Below are 16,336 nucleotides of genomic sequence, written 5' to 3' on the forward strand. Positions count from 1 at the left end.
GCAGGTGGCAGAGTACAGCCGATGTGTTTTCCCACCGGAAATGGTTGTGAAGAAAGCGGAAGTAGTGGAAGAAAAATATCGTCGATCATACCGCGAGCTGTTATAGAGGCAGTGTAAAGCGGTTTTTGTCAGTCAAATTCGGACATTACTGTCAACTCTACCGCGGACATGGACAGATAGTGTTTGTTTTATCGGGTGAGTTGCATATTTAATTCGTAAATTGAAGATGCAGCCTGCACAGAGTCGTGAAGATGGATTAGCTGCTACAGTAGCCTGTCCGGCTAACGCCAAAGCTTTGATAGCGGCTATTGTTTTTAGCAAACAGTGTCCGCGATGGTTGCTTTATTTGTTGGGGAGACATAGACACTAAACGGATACATGTGCGCTGTTTGTATTTTATTGGATTAATCTTTTAACTTAATGACTATGTACCACAGCGTTGTTTTAGGACAAAATCAGTACTTGTCTCTGCATGTAGCTTAGCATTTAGCTAACAGGATCTGTGTCCATTCAAAAACCTGTGGGTACAGAGTTGCAAAGTGTTTAAAGGGGAAGAACCTTTTTCTATAGGTTTAATCCAGATAATGTAGAAGAATATAATGCTCAATCGAAGCAAAGTGTGTTTGGACCCTATGAAATACAGGCGCTACCTTAGCGGCAGCATATTTGTATACTCATGATATCAAAATAAACGCAAAATTAGCATGTTGAGCAATTGAAACGCATGAAAAATATTGTTGTTAACATGTAAATAAATATCTGTTAATAAATTCTACAATCTGGTGTAAACATATGAAATAAGAGGCTCAACTTGTGCAGTATTTCTACCAAGCCGCACACACTGGAAGTGGCTTGTTTAGTGCACGTCTCATTTCTACTGCACTGCACACATTGGTACCTTTATCAAGTCACCTTCCATGTTTGATGCCTGTGATGTTTTGCAAACAGACGACAGATGTTATTTAATATAAGAGATGGGTGACATCACATGTCTTTCATCAGCTGTGGTAACATCAAAGGAATATCCCCTTTTGTTTCATACCATCACACTTTTTCATGGCAGTAAGTCTGTTCAAAGTCATCAAAGGACTCTTTTGCATTTTGCATTTTGACACCTGTCCAGTGACCGAAGACAATACTGAACTTATTACCATTGCAAACTCTTTTTTGTTGACAAAGTGACGTCCAGTCTGCTGCTGGGACTCTTTTCTTTTCTTGTGATGTGTATATAACAAAAGAAGGTGATATTTTCATGAAAACTGGAAGAACTGTAATTGTAAGAACAGGCCATATCACTGATATATTGTCCGATTTTGCCAGATTTATAGACACACGCGCTGTCATAGGATAACGCATCGCACCGGTGCCCACCTTGGACTGTCACCCGGACTCAGTGAGACACAACTCTTCAACTTCCTGTGAAACTCCAGAGACCCTCGACTGTTCCTGTGGCCACCAATATGGCAAACAGCACCACAGCGGCTGTCAAAGTTCTGGGGGCCCCTGGCCCTGCTGGCAGGACTAGTCCAGAAGGATCTCAGGTCAGTCAGTCATGGATACCTCTGCTGCTTTGCTGCACTATTATCAGTCTTTCTCTCTTTAAAAGACTTTATGCAATGCTTGACCAAAACAAATCACGACGGCTAATGTCAGGAAGTTATCATGCCTATTTTAGCTGGTCAACAATGAAAAGGAAATGTAACATTATTTCTGCATCATGTTAGGTAGGAGTCCAGGAGTGCTTTTGTAGCTCATGGAGCTCTCCATTCTAGAACTGCCAGACCAATATTAACTCTTATCTCTTGGTTTGTCCGAATCCTTTTCATCCAAAGAGTCTTCTTCAATTTGTTGCATCAAGCTATTTTCTGCCACTGCAGAGTGGCTCATTATTTGCTTTGTCTATTGTTGCTTGTAAGAGGAACTAATAATCATAACTGTACACTTTGTACACAGAACATCATGAACAGAAGCAGAAAAAATAGTAAACAGGAGACTGTATGCAAATGTCCTCAACATGTAAACAATTCAATTTGACTGCAGTGTAAATAGGGTCTGGCGTTTCTTGCGGTGCACATAAATAGACACTTTATACTTGAAAACAACACACAGTATGATTTCATTGTTTCCCCTACATGAACTCAGCACCAGTGCGTCACGACCACTGCTAAAGTTTCACTCGTAACTGCACAAGTGAGCACAAAACTTTATAATGATTAATGCTTATTTGGCCATTACATAATTATCTCGAGAGAAACAAAAATAAACCATTGTTGATACCAGCACAACAGCGCTGATTGTGCTGAACAGAATTCCTGGGGAAACACTGATATACTTGTTTCCTGCCATCAGTTTTAAAATAGTATGATTTCTATCATAGCCAAAGTGGTGCCGTTTTCTGCTTGGTACTTTCCTCATCACACAACAGTCTTAAAAAAGCTTTTTACTAGATGTGTACCTCGATTTTAAAACATGTACTGCAATCCAAATTAAAGAAATATCCCTAATCTATAGGGGGGGCCATATATATATCGTTTGCCATAGTATCGTCTTTTGTGTTTTAACGATGTGCAAATTGGCAGTGCCGAGTATGTATGACTTTGTAAAAGACGCTGAAACACGCACGCAAACTCCACACCTTTGCTCAATGCATGCTACAGAAGTCCTGGCCAGAAAACATCAGGATTCAGTGTCACGTGACAACCCGCCAGTGCTTTCCCTGCCGCTCAGCCAGCCCCTGATAAAAGTGCCGTATCATCATCATATAAACACACTGCGCCTGGCGCTCCCCCGGGTTCTCCTCAGGAGGGTAAAAAGAGCCAGACTCAATCACAATCAAGTTGACAGACTTGTGTTTCTATAAAATAATATCAGAAATTAAGCTGTTTGCCTTGACAAATGGCTACTGAATGTCACATAATTACATTTGAGTGATGACAGGGGTGGGGGGGTTTATTTAATTCAACTAATTATGGGTCATAAATTAGTTCAAACTTAATTTTTGGAAAAAACTGACAGTCCTAATAGGTCTATAGTAATAGTGTTCTTTTCTATTGTTTAAACCCAATCTGTTGTTTTGTTTGATTTTTGTACAATCCTGGACATAACTTTAAGTTATTCATTTAATTTGTTTGATAATATAATAATACTTTATTTTAATAAGATCAATTAAGTCTGTGTGCCTAGAGTAGCCCTTTGTTTTTTGCCCCTAACCTTCGCCACATCATAAACAGAATTTTCAGGCTGCAACATAGTGGCTGTACCATTGTCATTGAAGCAAGTTTTTCTATTTAACACATTTCCTTAATCTCTGATGATGTTTTCGTCATTGTGTGACTTGATACTTAATTTCTTGCATACAGGTCCTTTAATGACATTCATTGTTAAACGTATTAACATCAGAGCCGCTTTAGGCTTATGCATGGTCATCGCTCTTTTCCATGGTCACATCCAAGCACTTTATTCCCCAAATCATTTTCACATACACACTCTTGAAGTTTTTTTAAGCACTTTATCCAAAATACAAGCACTTTTCAAACCTTGAAATTACAACATTAAAATTCAAGCATTTGAGGATTTTAAGCATCCACATAAATCCTGCTTATGTTAAAGTTTTCTTTTTAAGTTTTAGTTTTCCTTTCCTGAACAGAGTGATGGATGATATGTTGTCGGTCTATTTGAAATTGTTTTATATTGTTGCTTGACTATTTAAATTTCATTAAAAGCAGACATGATGTTGTCGTTGCCACGTTTAAAGTGAGTGAATGAATTTCTCTGCTTCCTGTCCCAGGTGCTCAGTAAGAAGAAGCTCCAGGACCTGGTGAGAGAGATCGACCCAAATGAACAGCTGGATGAGGATGTTGAAGAAGTATGTGTGGTTTCAATATGTTGTTCTTTTTTTTCATAAATGTGAAATAAACACAAGCACTCGTGCTTTTCTTCCCTGTAAATGTCATACTCCATCTTGGCTCTTGCATGTCTTTGTTGCCCTAAAGCTTCCCTAACCGACTGCACATCAGTCACTTGCAGACGCTGTTCTGTAAAGCTGCATGATAAATGACACGAGCAGAGGAAAACACGAGGGGCTTTTCCAGCTGTTCCAGCTGAAATGTCGCTTTTTCCTTTTCTGAACATGATTGATGGGGTTCAAAACGCCTGTCTCTTCCCTCAGATGCTGTTACAAATTGCAGACGACTTCATTGAGAGCGTCGTGACAGCAGCCTGCCAACTGGCACGTCATCGCAAGTCCAACACCCTGGAGGTAAAGGACGTTCAACTACATCTAGGTAAGCTGCTCAAGGCCCTTTTCATGTCCTGTAAGATTGTACTAAATAGCTTCACAATGTTGCATTTAATGTCGAACACACACAATATAGTGACACCATGGCTTTGTTGTTAAAATGTGTGTTTATCAAACTTTCTGTGTACAAACAAATATTTCTGTTTGTTTGTAATTTATAAAAATGGAATCTTATCATCTCTGCCGCTTTGTTAATAACTTAGATAATAACATAATAATAACAACAATAACTTAGATTTATGAAGCGCCTTTCACGAAATCCAAGGTCACTGTACAAGTAGAAAAACAGAAATCAAAACACAAACAAACAATCAGGTCAGAAAAACTTGCAGGAACAAGTGTCGCTTCAATAGTGATTTATACAAATGCAGAGTTGGTGCCTGGCGAATAGCCAGAGGGAGTGAGTTCCAGAGGGTTGGAGCAGCAACACTGAAAGCCCTGTTGCCAAAGTTTTGCGTGCAGGTGCGGGGAGTGGAGAGGAGATGTAGGTCAGCAGACAGATATGGGTTTTTCTATGCTGATTTTTAGAAATCAGGGCAGCTGGTAATTAATGCTGATTTTCTTTTTTATGGACTTGGCAACAGTTGCCAAGTTTCTGAGAACAAACATGCATACATTTGTAATAAGTGTCCGATTAATAAATGGCAAATATCGGCATGATTAATAGGCCTGACTGATTAATAAAGAGAGACAGACAGATCAGAGTGTGTGAAATGCAACAACACTTACACTAACACATATTCTGGTTAATCAGTGAAATGTATGAACCACAAACACTAAGGTTGGACAGATGCTGATGTGAAAGTGTCTACAGCAGTCTGAAATGATAGTCGGAGTGATTCTGTGACATTAAATCAGCAGAAAACCTTCCCAGTCTGCTGCAGCCTCTCTCTTTATTTCCCTTCCTGATTTGGTCGGTGTGTAGTTTTACATCCTTTTCTCGTAAGTTGCACGCGTCACACAACAATCGGCAGTTTAAACAAAAAGTGTGACCGCCTTGGCATACCATAATTCCATTTGATTGTTACTGAGTTCTGTCATTTCATGATAAAAAGATCAGTGGAGCAGTAACGTTGTTTCTGTATAAATCATCTGACATATTTATCTTCAGTCTTCTTCTAACAGAAAGGGAACAAAGTAGTTTCTGAAGAAAGCGGGAAAAACGGCCTCTAACAGCAGCGTTTAATACAGACACGACTCATTTCTCTGTTCCTTCTCCTGCTGTTTTTAATGGAAAAATCATTCATAAAGGCAAACAATATTTACAGCTCTGTGGTCTGATTTTGACAGGAAATTGATACAGTAAAGTATTATTTACTGCTTTGCTGGATCTGTTCTTTTTTAGAAGCATAATAAACATGGATTTAACAATGACACTATTCCACATGACAGTCCATTTTTTTTCAACTTATTGATTTTTCTGCATCAATCCTTTATGAAAGTATCCAAGAATGGAGATATTTTATTCCCTAGTCACCTCTGATAGCAAATCTGTGTGAATTGTTTTTTTTTACATGTCTGGCATTTTTTGAAAAGTCTTATACAGTTTTGTTTTGTATTGATTTTTTATTTATTTTTTTCTAAACACAGAACGCCAGTGGAACATGTGGATTCCTGGTTACGGCTCAGATGAGATCAGGCCGTTTAAGAAGGCTTGTACCACAGAGGCACACAAACAGGTGAGTCATAGTCTGAGAAGACTGTATGCATGCAGGGTTCCCACACCTTGGTTGACGTCATTCCCTCAAATTCAAGGACCAAATGTGCTGACGCAGCTTAAGATGGGAGGGCAGTTTGTAAAAGCCATCATTTTAGATGAATTATGGTCTTGACCTATACACGTCTTATTCTATTGATTGTTCTTGGGATCTTGGTCAAAGTCAGTCTTTGTAATTTTCTTTGGTGAGACAGAGATTTTGGAATTTTCGTCATTTGCTCTCTTACTTAACTTTACACGCTCATTGTTCTTCATGGAATCTCACGTAAACCGTGGAGCGACAGTGTCCACAACACCGCTAGTAATTGTGACGCGATGTTTGTTGTGTGCCAGTCTACGTACAACAGTGCAGGAAGCATGAAGCAGTAGGTGGCATGGTAACAAACACGGGAGACATTTACTGAAAATTCTTTCTATTTAGGGCATTTTTCAAAAACTTCAAAGGACCTGTGTGAACCCTATGGATGTATCTTGCATGAAATTGCACATTTATTATAGTAGAACTAACGTTTGTTTTTTGTTTTTGTCATTTCAGAGAATGGCGCTGATCCGCAAGACAACCAAAAAATAACAAGACTGTACTGTAACATGTCAAACCCTCTCTACTGTCTGTTCTTTTGGGTTGTTTCTGTTTGTTTGTCCTTTTTTTTGAAGTGTGATCTTTTGGACTTAGGGGCAAGAAAGAGAGGGGGTTGGTGGGGGGGGGGGGGGTCCTTTTCTGACATTAGTGATTATTGACATGTTTCCCTAATCTTTGAGTGTTTTGCCAGCATCGTCTGCTTCTGTTTTGTTTCTGTTAAACTAAGTCTGGCAGAACTCAGTTTGTTCTTTTTTTTTGTGAATAAAACTTACCTGGAAAACTCATTTTTGGATTGTGACCACTGTTACGTCCAGTGTGCCTTTGATACTCTAACTTCAACATTTACATGCATAATGTTACAGATTCATTTGCCTCCTTTACAATGATCTTTAATGGCGTTATCTTGCCAATAATAATGAATTGCCATGAATGTTGTGTATGTAAAATAGTGCGTGCTGTTTTGTTACTCGGTGTCCAAGGATTTTATCATATTCACTTATTTCAACCATTGTTTTTAATTCCACATTTATGTTTTACCAATGAAGCAAGTTGAGTAAATGATGAGGAAATGTTGACTTCTCATAATGTCAAATTTAAAAAAAAGAATAAAAGATGGATATTAAAAATATTTTGGAGTTTTGAACTAAAGCTTCTGTTGTCACAATTAACTTGGACAATAAGCTATGTCTAAAAGGTGCAGTAACAAAGTAACACTATGTGAGCAAGTGATTCATTGTGAAACAAATACTACACTACAGTGTCGGCACGACTCGACGCGGCACGACTTCTCGGTTTGACATCGCGTTCCATTACTATAGAACCTGCTTAACGTGGGCGGAGTCACCATAGTGTAACCGGTGTAGTTTTGCATTGTGAAGAATTCGCCGTACGATGAATATCTTTTGGAGGTAGTCTCTTGTTTATTTCTGACACAAGGCAAGTGAAAGGAAACTCCCATCAGCATGTGAAACACAGGGAGACGGGCCCTCTATAAAATAAACATACAGCTTGTCAAGTTTAACATGATAATCTCCATATTAGCATAATTACAACGCTAAACGATACAGAATTCACACAAGCACACATCACGTACCTCTCCCACAACATGCAGCAGCAGAAGGGGAGAGGTGAGGGCAGACACACCCTTAAATACTGGGTGGGCACCCCAAAAGTGAACGTCGGGGACAGAAAATCATGAAGGTTCCACATGACAACTTCACCTGCCGTGTCAGGGTAAAATATAAAAATAAAAACCTTAAAACATACATTTTGTGTAATTATAAAATAAAAAAAGCAAATAAAATGAATATCAGGTATTCAATAAATTGCAGTACCTTAAAAAATATACTGTAGTAACTGGGCCTGTTACAATAGCATGACACTGCCATGTGCAACACACAAAAACTAGTGACTGTGATGCTGGTTGTCGCTCTAAATACAACAGACTCCTTATTAAGGAACATTTTCAGGATGTTTAAGTTTTTTTTAACTCATCTACAGTTCGAGATTGTTCAGTTTGAACAACTAAAGGTGCCAGGTACTATCGCTAATGGAAAAGCAAAAAGAAAACAAGTAGAGGCGAGCCGTGCTGGAACTGTGTAGTGGAAACGTGCTATGTGTGTGGTCCCCGAGACTCAGGGTTGGAAAGTCACGTGTGTCATTGAACGCATCACACATAAATACATAGGTGACGGAGCGACTCGTCACTAATGAGCACACACACCTGCTGAGCGAGCGCAATGACGCGCGCACACACAGACCCAACTGCTTTGCCAGTTTTCAGCAACATTTGTAGACCGCCACGTGCGCACACGTGCCGCTCCTACATAAACATCCTGTTAACATTAACTTGGTTCAAACTTACCTCACCCTCATCCTCAGTTTGCGTCAGCGGCGCACTTAAATGACGACGATGGCTTAGTGTGACGTCATTTTTTTGTGGTTCCATTAATTATCCATTAATATTGTTTATTAAAGGTGGGGACAATAACTATTGTGGCACCGTTAATTTGGGAAATATTTTGGGTTTATTTTCATCAGGGTTGTTTGTTATAGTAATTATGCTTGTGTTTATTTATTGTGATTTTTTTGGGATAATTTATGTTTGGATGGGAGGGGCAGAGGACCTATATAAAGACCTCCCACTCCAACAGTATATAGGGTTACAGAGGAGGTAACACCTGTTTTGCTCACAACGGAATTTAATTGTCTTGATTGGGACTTGTATAGTGTTTTTTTCTGGGCATAGCATTTTGGACGATTTCCATATTTTTTTTTATTTTTGATTCAGCAGTGCTGACAGACCCCGGCGTTAAGTATTGAGATTTTAGACATTCTTTTGCCAAATGTTGGAGATCAATGCATGTTTCAGGATTTCTGTAAGAAAGTGTAAACTGCTCACTCTCCCAAGCCAAAGTCCATAGAGAAAATCTGCTTTTTTAGCTTGTGAGGACACATGCGCTCCTGGTTTACTCGTGCCTCACAGGTTTGTTTGTGTCACACAGGTCAATCCAAACACAGAAGTCACAAAATAATACACTTTACAAAACAGTTTACAAAGCATCGCAAACAAACCCAGACATTAAAGAAATACCACACTAATGTTCAGTCCATGAACGAGCGATACAACAATAAACTGACGAGTGAATGTGGTCGTCCAGTGAAACAAACTGCAGTTTATTTTGGTTACAGGAACACAGGAGGTTGCTCATCAGCCAGATACACAGTAATTGCAATAAAAGCCTCTCACAGACATTTCTACAGAACAATATCCAGAAGCACCCCGGAGTTTTCATTTAATTAATTTCAACAATGGCACTTAAAAACAATCGCTCAGCCCCCGGAGGCCGTGCTGTGCTGTTTCCACGCTGCTAAACTACTTCAGCCCAGGATATTTGATCACATCAGGGCCTCAGGTGATGTTTAGAATCTCAAACTGGGGACTCGATACATTATCTGCCTTCATTCTTCAACGGATCACACACACACACACACACACACACACACACACACACACACACACACACAGGAATGCCAGATTTGTATCAAGGACCAGGTTCAGGGGGAAAAAGTCAAATGTCCTTGTACAGAAGTGGCTCCAAAAACTTTTCAGGTTGTGATGCTGGCTTCCATTTAGCTATTGTTAACAATGCTCTACATCATGTGTATCATGTGCAAGCAGACGGTTTATCAACACGTCTGCGGTTCAGAATGAAACAGTACTACGTGTGCGACTGATTTACTGTGACACTAAATACAACAGAAGTTGTTCTGTAACAGAACTCTGGGTAGTTCCTTGGAAACACCCCATGACCTCGGAACCTTCCGAGTTGCCGCTACAAATGGAACACACCATGAAACCATGAAGGCAGGGTTTATTTTGTGGGGTTATTGATTCATAAAAACCTCTTGGCATCATAAATAAAAAAGAAATCCAGTGATCTGAGAGCGAACACTTCTGCACCTCCTCTGGTAGATATGTAATTGTAATGAATGTTCTCCTGCTGACTGTGCCAAATTGAGTGACAACGCAGCAAAAACACTTAACAACAAAAGTAGTCCAATGTTTTGGGGAAAAAGCAACTAAATTGGTTGTGATAATATCCCAACACTAGTTTAGATAGAAAGTGAGTGCATTTGGCTGCTGCACCGACTCTACACAACATCCTAAAAAAAGTCTGAACGAGTCAAACAATAAACACAATAAAACATGTTAATATCAGAGATGGAGGGTTCACCTCAGGCCAGTGTGATACTAAAACATTAGTATTAAAATAATCTGTATAATCTGCGTATGCAACTCAACAATCACCTGTTCATCATCTAAGTATTGATTTTTGACAGAATGTAACGCCCATATATTTGAATAAAAAACCCTCAGGATTGACCTTTTAGCCCACGCTACACAGATACTAGATATTATGTTCTTACAGATACTTGCATCTAATAAATTATTGATTTCTGGACCAAGTTAAAATTCTACCCATTTAGAAATGTCATAAAGTTGAACGTATTAAGTTACTTTTTTAAGTTATATCACCTCAAGTTATTAATATCACTTAAAGTGATATAATATCACAACAATTCCAGGTTCTTTGACGTGTGGCTGCATATGTTACTGACACAGCAGGGACACAAGGAGTTCACTAAAGGCTGACCTCATACAATCTTTGCTCTTATAATATCTTAAGAATTCGTCTCCTTCACTATCGTTATATATATATAACAAACCAATGTTTGGAAACTGCTCACTCTTCCACAGAGAAAACCCAGCGGTTTCAGCTTGTGGGAACACAGAAGCTGCTGGTTTACGTCTGCCTCACAGGTAAGTTTGTGTCACTCCAAAGAAAGGATTTCAAACACAGAAGTCACAAATAATACACTTAAGTGTATTGATGGAGACGGCAGGGGATTTAAAAATCCCTGATTTTCTCTGTGGAATTTGGGGGAACAAACAGTTTCTAAAACCTCTCAAAGTCAGAAAAGGCAGACTGAGAATTCTTTAGATATCACAGAAATCAGTGAACAGGTGAATAAGTCAGACCCTCGTACAGCCACAGAGAATATCAGCATCCAGACACGGTGACAAAAGTCAGTCCAGAGTCTAATCACAGCACTTCTTCTTGTTCTTGGACCCGGAGCTGGGCTGAGACAGACCGGCTCTCTGCATGTGCAGCGTCTGTGAGTTGGCACACTTCACTCCGTCCCAGCCCTCCAGCAGCTGCACCTCTCCGCTCAGAAGACCCTGATAGACCCGACGGGCTATCAGCTCGAAGGACTCCCTGACGTTGTGGCCCGTCTTGGCGGAGGCCTCCATGTAGGGCACGCCCAGCTGTCCGGCCAGCCTCTCGGCCTCCTCTCGGCTCACCGCCCTCTCGTCGTGAGCGTCCCTGTCGCTCTTCTGTCCCACCAGGGCGAAGACGACCTTGTGTGGCTGCACCCGCTCGCACACCTCGGCGTGCCAGTCCTTGATGTGGTCAAAGGTGGATCTCTGTGTCAGGTCGAACACCAGCATGCCTCCCACAGAGTTGCGGTAATAGGAGCGGGTCACTGACCTGGGGGAGGAAATGGAGACATGGGTCATGGAGTTGGTGTAGTGGTTAGCACTCTTGCCTTTGCTGCCAGAACACCCAGGTTTGAACCCCCTGGTTGGAACAAGGGTCTTTCTGCATGGAGTGTGTATGTTCTCCTCCCACAGTCCAAAAACATGCAATATGGGGATTAATTGGTGACTCTAAGTTGACCATGAATGGTTGTTTGTCTCTATGTGCGGCCCTGTGATGGATTGGTGAACTGTCGCGGGTGAACCCCGCCTATCGCCCCCCCCCCGTGCGACTCTCCTGTGGAAGATAAAGTGCTAGAAGATGGATGCATGGATGGTCTGGTAAGGATTGGGAGATGGACTGTCCTGTTTTGTTCAGCTGTCTTTAAAGGAGGAAGTGGAGGGACGTGCACGGTTCACAGAAAGTGGACTTTGTCACAAAGTCCTCCAGCACAGAACTCCCTGATTGTCTGCACTGTTAGAGTCGCACTCTTCTAGATAAGCAGATAAGCCCCCTGTTAGAAATTGATACCCACAGTGTTTTTCATCCTAATCACAAAAATGTGGAGCGGCACAGTTCCCCCATGACTCACTGAGTGTTTCAAAGCAAACAATCCTCCCCAGACATCAGTCACTTTTCCTCTTTATGAAAACAAACCAGATTTGCCTGAGCTTTGTGTTGTTGCTGTGCTGACTCATGCAGAATTAGGCGGCCGCAGACACCAATGCGGCGCGGAGATAAACACAAACAGGGCCGGGGTTTTTATGCAATTAGCCACGGTTCATTCGAGCAGAGAGCTGGAATAATGAATTTAGAGACGGAGTCAAACAAGTTACTCTTTCATTAAATATGCCGAGAGAACAATGTCTCCTCAGTTCAGCTTAAAGCATCACAAACACTGATGGATAGGCCTGTGGTGAGAAGGATAAGCAGTGGTAAGTCCTGATACAGACCCACATCTTCTACCCTCACCTGAACCTCTCCTGTCCAGCCGTGTCCCAGAACTGCAGCTTCACACGGACGCCCGGCTCCACCTCCAGGAAGTGGACGTAAAAGTCCACACCCACCGTCTGGTTGATGGATTCCAGGAAGATGTCCTCAGTGTAGCGCTTCAGCAGGGACGACTTGCCCACTGTGGAGTCCCCCAGCATGATGATCCGGAACTGGTACTGCCACAGAGTCAGGTCCATCGCTGCTGCCGCTGATGGAGGAACAGTGACAAAGACTGAGAGGTGGATTTGGAAAACCCCCCGAAACCTTTAAGAGTCTAGCAGTCCCACAGTCCCCCCAGGTCTGGTCCTAATATTGAGTTACAACCACAGCCGCCACTCCTGTTTTAATCTTTGTCCACAGTCATGTCACATTTCTGGACACACTTTCATTCCAACGGTGGCTCCTGAACTCCTGAACAATCCGGAAAACAATTGTGAGACAAAGCAAAAGTCCAGACAGCAGGTCCTGCCGGAGCTCTCATCCGAGCTGCTGGTCTACACTGCTCATGTACACTACTGTAAGCATGTACATGAGTGGGAGTGGGCGGGGACTTACATTTGCCTGTTGATACTTGACAAAAGGAGGGACGAGCACACACACACACACACTCACACACTCACTCACACACTTGTTTTTATAGACATAATGCATTCCCTAGCCCCATACCCGAACCCTAAAACCAGGTCTTAACACTGAAAAAGCGCTTTAAAGTTGTGGGGACCAGACAAAAGTCCTCCTTTGTCCAAACAAGGATATAAATACCTGTACACACACACACACACACACACACACACACACACACACAGGGAGGGAGGGCGGGAGAGCATTCAGGGAAGGAGGGGGCGGGTGTTGGTGGTTATAAGGAAGTAGTGTCTGTATTTCAAACCATGTAGACGACTTTACGAGCCATTCAAAGGAACGTGACACCAAGTGCGGGCATTTCTTTTGTATCCGGGCAGTTTTAGATCTTGTCCATAGATTGAGCGTCGCCACCTAAAAAAAGGGAAGCTGTCAACAATGCGGCTTTAAATCCTCCCGGGATCCTGTAGGAAACGCTGATCTCAACCGTCACACGAGCTCATGTCCCCTACGACAGCTCTGTCAGCAGTAGAAGTGTTTTATTTAACGGTGCGTGGACATTACTCATGAATAATTACGTGATAACTTTCCGTCGCAGTGTAAATCAAGTGATCTGGGAAAGAGAGAGAAGGACACTCCTGCTTCTCCTCTGCCGTGCTGTAATAACAATGTACTAACTGTTACTTAAGGTTAATGAAGGCATTATAATAATATATATATATATATAATAATTATTATTATTTAAGGGTTTAATAAACTAATTACTTATTAGATACTAAATAATTGTGGAAATAAAGGCTAACAATGGTTAATAAATGCTTAAATATAGTTAAGTAATGCTTATTCTGTACCTGCATACATTTATGAAGTCTTAAAGTTAAGGGATACACGTTTTACGAAAGTAAAAGTCACTGTTTTGATGTGGAACCATTTATATTTCACTATAACAACACATTTATGATGCAAAACAAATGTATTAATATTACAAACAGGGAAATAAATCTAACAAAAACACTAAACAAGTTTTTTATATATGTAATTTAATGTTAATAATATGATGTCTTATTATTTAAATTAGAAAACTATATAATAACTTAGCCTTATATTCAATATTCTATGGCCTCACTGGCCACACGTGCTGTGTTTAAAGAAAGAGGAGGTCAAAGGTCACTGTTTTCATTATAACACGATATTAAGTGGTGGCCTCATGTGGCCCGCGGGCCGCCACTTTGACACCTCTGTTTTATAAGAAGGGTCACGGGGAGCATTAATGAATGCTTAACAGGGTTCATGATGGTTATCATTATCATTCTTTAATCAATGTGAACGAAAGAAAGACATTTCAAGTACATGAAGATTTTACTGTCAGTTCTAACTGTCATTTTTAACTGTCAGTTAACAGTTAGGACTGATATTAACAGTAGCTTTATACACGCTCGAGTTATATATATGAATAATAACATCATTAATCCAGATTTCTTCTTTACAGGAGAAGAATGTTTGTAACACAATAGGAGAATTATGTATTTGAAATAGCTTGAAATGGCACAAATGTGTCGTTAACAGCTTCATAGTTTGTTATCACTATCTGTAGATACTTGAGTTTGTGATATTTGTATTAACTGTTGTGTGACACATGGCAGGTCAAGATTGTGGAGGACTATAAACTAGTGGCCCACGATTATACTATTATAACTTTATCTCATTTATTTATCACCTTTCATACAAGAAATGCAGCTCAGAGTCCTTTTTATGTCACACTAATAATAAAAGAAACAGTGAAACAGCACAATAAAAGACAATGACGCCACAAATAGATAGGGCATTAAAATAAGCAAAATAAGATACAAAAACAATACGATAATAATATTAAAATCCACTAAAAATGATCACTGAAAGACATGCAATATATAAAATGATTAAAACACAACATTAAAACGTGCCGAATTGAACAATCATTTTATAATGAAAACACGCCCAGCACGACTAGAGCGGCAACTAATGATTATTTTCATCATCGATTAATCTGTCCATTATTTTCACGATTGAGTATAAAACATCAGAAAATGATAAAAAAAAATGTTGAAAATGATCTTGAACGTCTTGTTTTTGTCCTCAAACCAAAATGATTCACTTTTAATGATTTCTTTGTTCTACGGTTCAAAGAAATGAAGAAAGCATTGACATATAAGAAGCTGAAATGATCCATAATCTTGTTTTAACCATGAAAAAAGCTTCAAACCGATTTAGTGTTTATTGAAATAGTTGACAATTAATTTAGTAATCGAGTAATAATCGAGTAATTGTTTCAGCGATTACCCGCAACCTCCACCTCATGTGACCTGCGAGGTGATAGAATACAGTCAGAGTATAATACTCAACATATTTACTAGCAATACTTTTATAATAGAAATAATCATTTAGTTGTAACTATTGCATTATTAAAGGTATTACATATATAAGCTGTTTTAGTTACAGTTATCCTCGTCATTATTTACTAAAGTTTCAATGTATTACTACTAAACTGTTGTTTTTTTTTCCCACTTTTGCCACTAGACCCGCCCCCTCTTTCACCTGACTAGATGCTCATTGGCTCTGGTTATTTTAGTTGTTGTATAGTTTATGATTATACAACATTGTTAACACTTACACGGATGTTAAATTGGATTTCAGTAATGTTACACAGTGTTACTTTAAGGAATGTTAATTCCTGTGAGGATCAATTCTTTTCTCGCCATCTTAACTTAAATATTAAGTGAAACATCTTAGCGATGATGTATATAAATACGTTAAGTACTTACATCATGGCTACAAAGTGATTACAGGTGAAATCTATGGACCAAATACTCACCAGCCACTTTATTAGGTACACAAGACATCGAACACAGTGGCAGCAGTGGCCCCAGGTGTGGTCTCCTGCTGCTGTCGTCCATCTGCTTCAGGCTTGGATGTGTTCAGAGACCAGACATTTGTTTTTTTTTTGTAAATCCTAGCGATGTTTGACACGTGAAAATCCCAGGAACAGCACTTTATGGAATTCTCAGACCAACCATTGTCGTCTTCCTCACTCTGATGCGCTGTTTGAACTTCCAACAGGTCAATTTGACTATGTCTACAAGGCTGAACAC

At 40.1% G+C, this 16,336-nt stretch overlaps 2 protein-coding genes across 3 annotated transcripts; one reads left to right on the forward strand and one right to left on the reverse strand.

Moving 5' to 3' along the window:
• The first annotated feature begins 34 nt into the window (after positions 1 to 34).
• taf12 (TAF12 RNA polymerase II, TATA box binding protein (TBP)-associated factor) lies at positions 35 to 6,878 on the forward strand. 2 transcript variants are annotated; one of them, XM_058646791.1, is made up of 6 exons: positions 35 to 195; positions 1,321 to 1,541; positions 3,788 to 3,865; positions 4,169 to 4,283; positions 5,888 to 5,976; positions 6,550 to 6,878. In XM_058646791.1, exons 2-6 carry the CDS (start codon positions 1,461 to 1,463, stop codon positions 6,583 to 6,585), a joined length of 399 nt encoding a protein of 132 aa, XP_058502774.1. In that variant the 5' UTR covers positions 35 to 195; positions 1,321 to 1,460; the 3' UTR covers positions 6,586 to 6,878. The 2 variants fall into 2 exon arrangements, with proteins under 2 accessions (XP_058502774.1, XP_058502775.1); XM_058646792.1 differs by lacking the exon at positions 35 to 195 and adding an exon at positions 1,115 to 1,241.
• A 2,363-nt stretch (positions 6,879 to 9,241) lies between these two features.
• Positions 9,242 to 16,288, reverse strand: rab42b (RAB42, member RAS oncogene family). The gene is made up of 3 exons (XM_058648691.1): positions 16,060 to 16,288; positions 12,609 to 12,837; positions 9,242 to 11,648 (listed from the first exon to the last, which is right to left on the reverse strand). The coding sequence occupies exons 1-3, from the start codon at positions 16,139 to 16,141 to the stop codon at positions 11,198 to 11,200; spliced, it is 762 nt and encodes a 253-aa protein (XP_058504674.1). The 5' UTR covers positions 16,142 to 16,288; the 3' UTR covers positions 9,242 to 11,197.
• Positions 16,289 to 16,336: the final 48 nt, after the last annotated feature.

Source organism: Solea solea, chromosome 13 (assembly GCF_958295425.1).
Source record: "Solea solea chromosome 13, fSolSol10.1, whole genome shotgun sequence".
Classification (NCBI taxonomy): domain Eukaryota; kingdom Metazoa; phylum Chordata; class Actinopteri; order Pleuronectiformes; family Soleidae; genus Solea; species Solea solea.

Excerpts from the sequence above, each read along its gene's own strand:
- rab42b (XM_058648691.1), bottom strand. The coding sequence starts at position 16,141 with ATGGACGACAGCAGCAGGAGACCACACCTGGGGCCACTGCTGCCACTG. Across the intron at positions 12,838-16,059 it reads TGTACCTAATAAAGTGGCTG|CGGCAGCAGCGATGGACCTG; the intron begins GTGAGTATTTGG and ends TTCCTCCATCAG. Across the intron at positions 11,649-12,608 it reads GCTGGACAGGAGAGGTTCAG|GTCAGTGACCCGCTCCTATT; the intron begins GTGAGGGTAGAA and ends TTCCTCCCCCAG.
- taf12 (XM_058646791.1), top strand. The coding sequence starts at position 1,461 with ATGGCAAACAGCACCACAGCGGCTGTCAAAGTTCTGGGGGCCCCTGGC. Across the intron at positions 1,542-3,787 it reads CTAGTCCAGAAGGATCTCAG|GTGCTCAGTAAGAAGAAGCT; the intron begins GTCAGTCAGTCA and ends TTCCTGTCCCAG. Across the intron at positions 3,866-4,168 it reads TGGATGAGGATGTTGAAGAA|ATGCTGTTACAAATTGCAGA; the intron begins GTATGTGTGGTT and ends CTCTTCCCTCAG.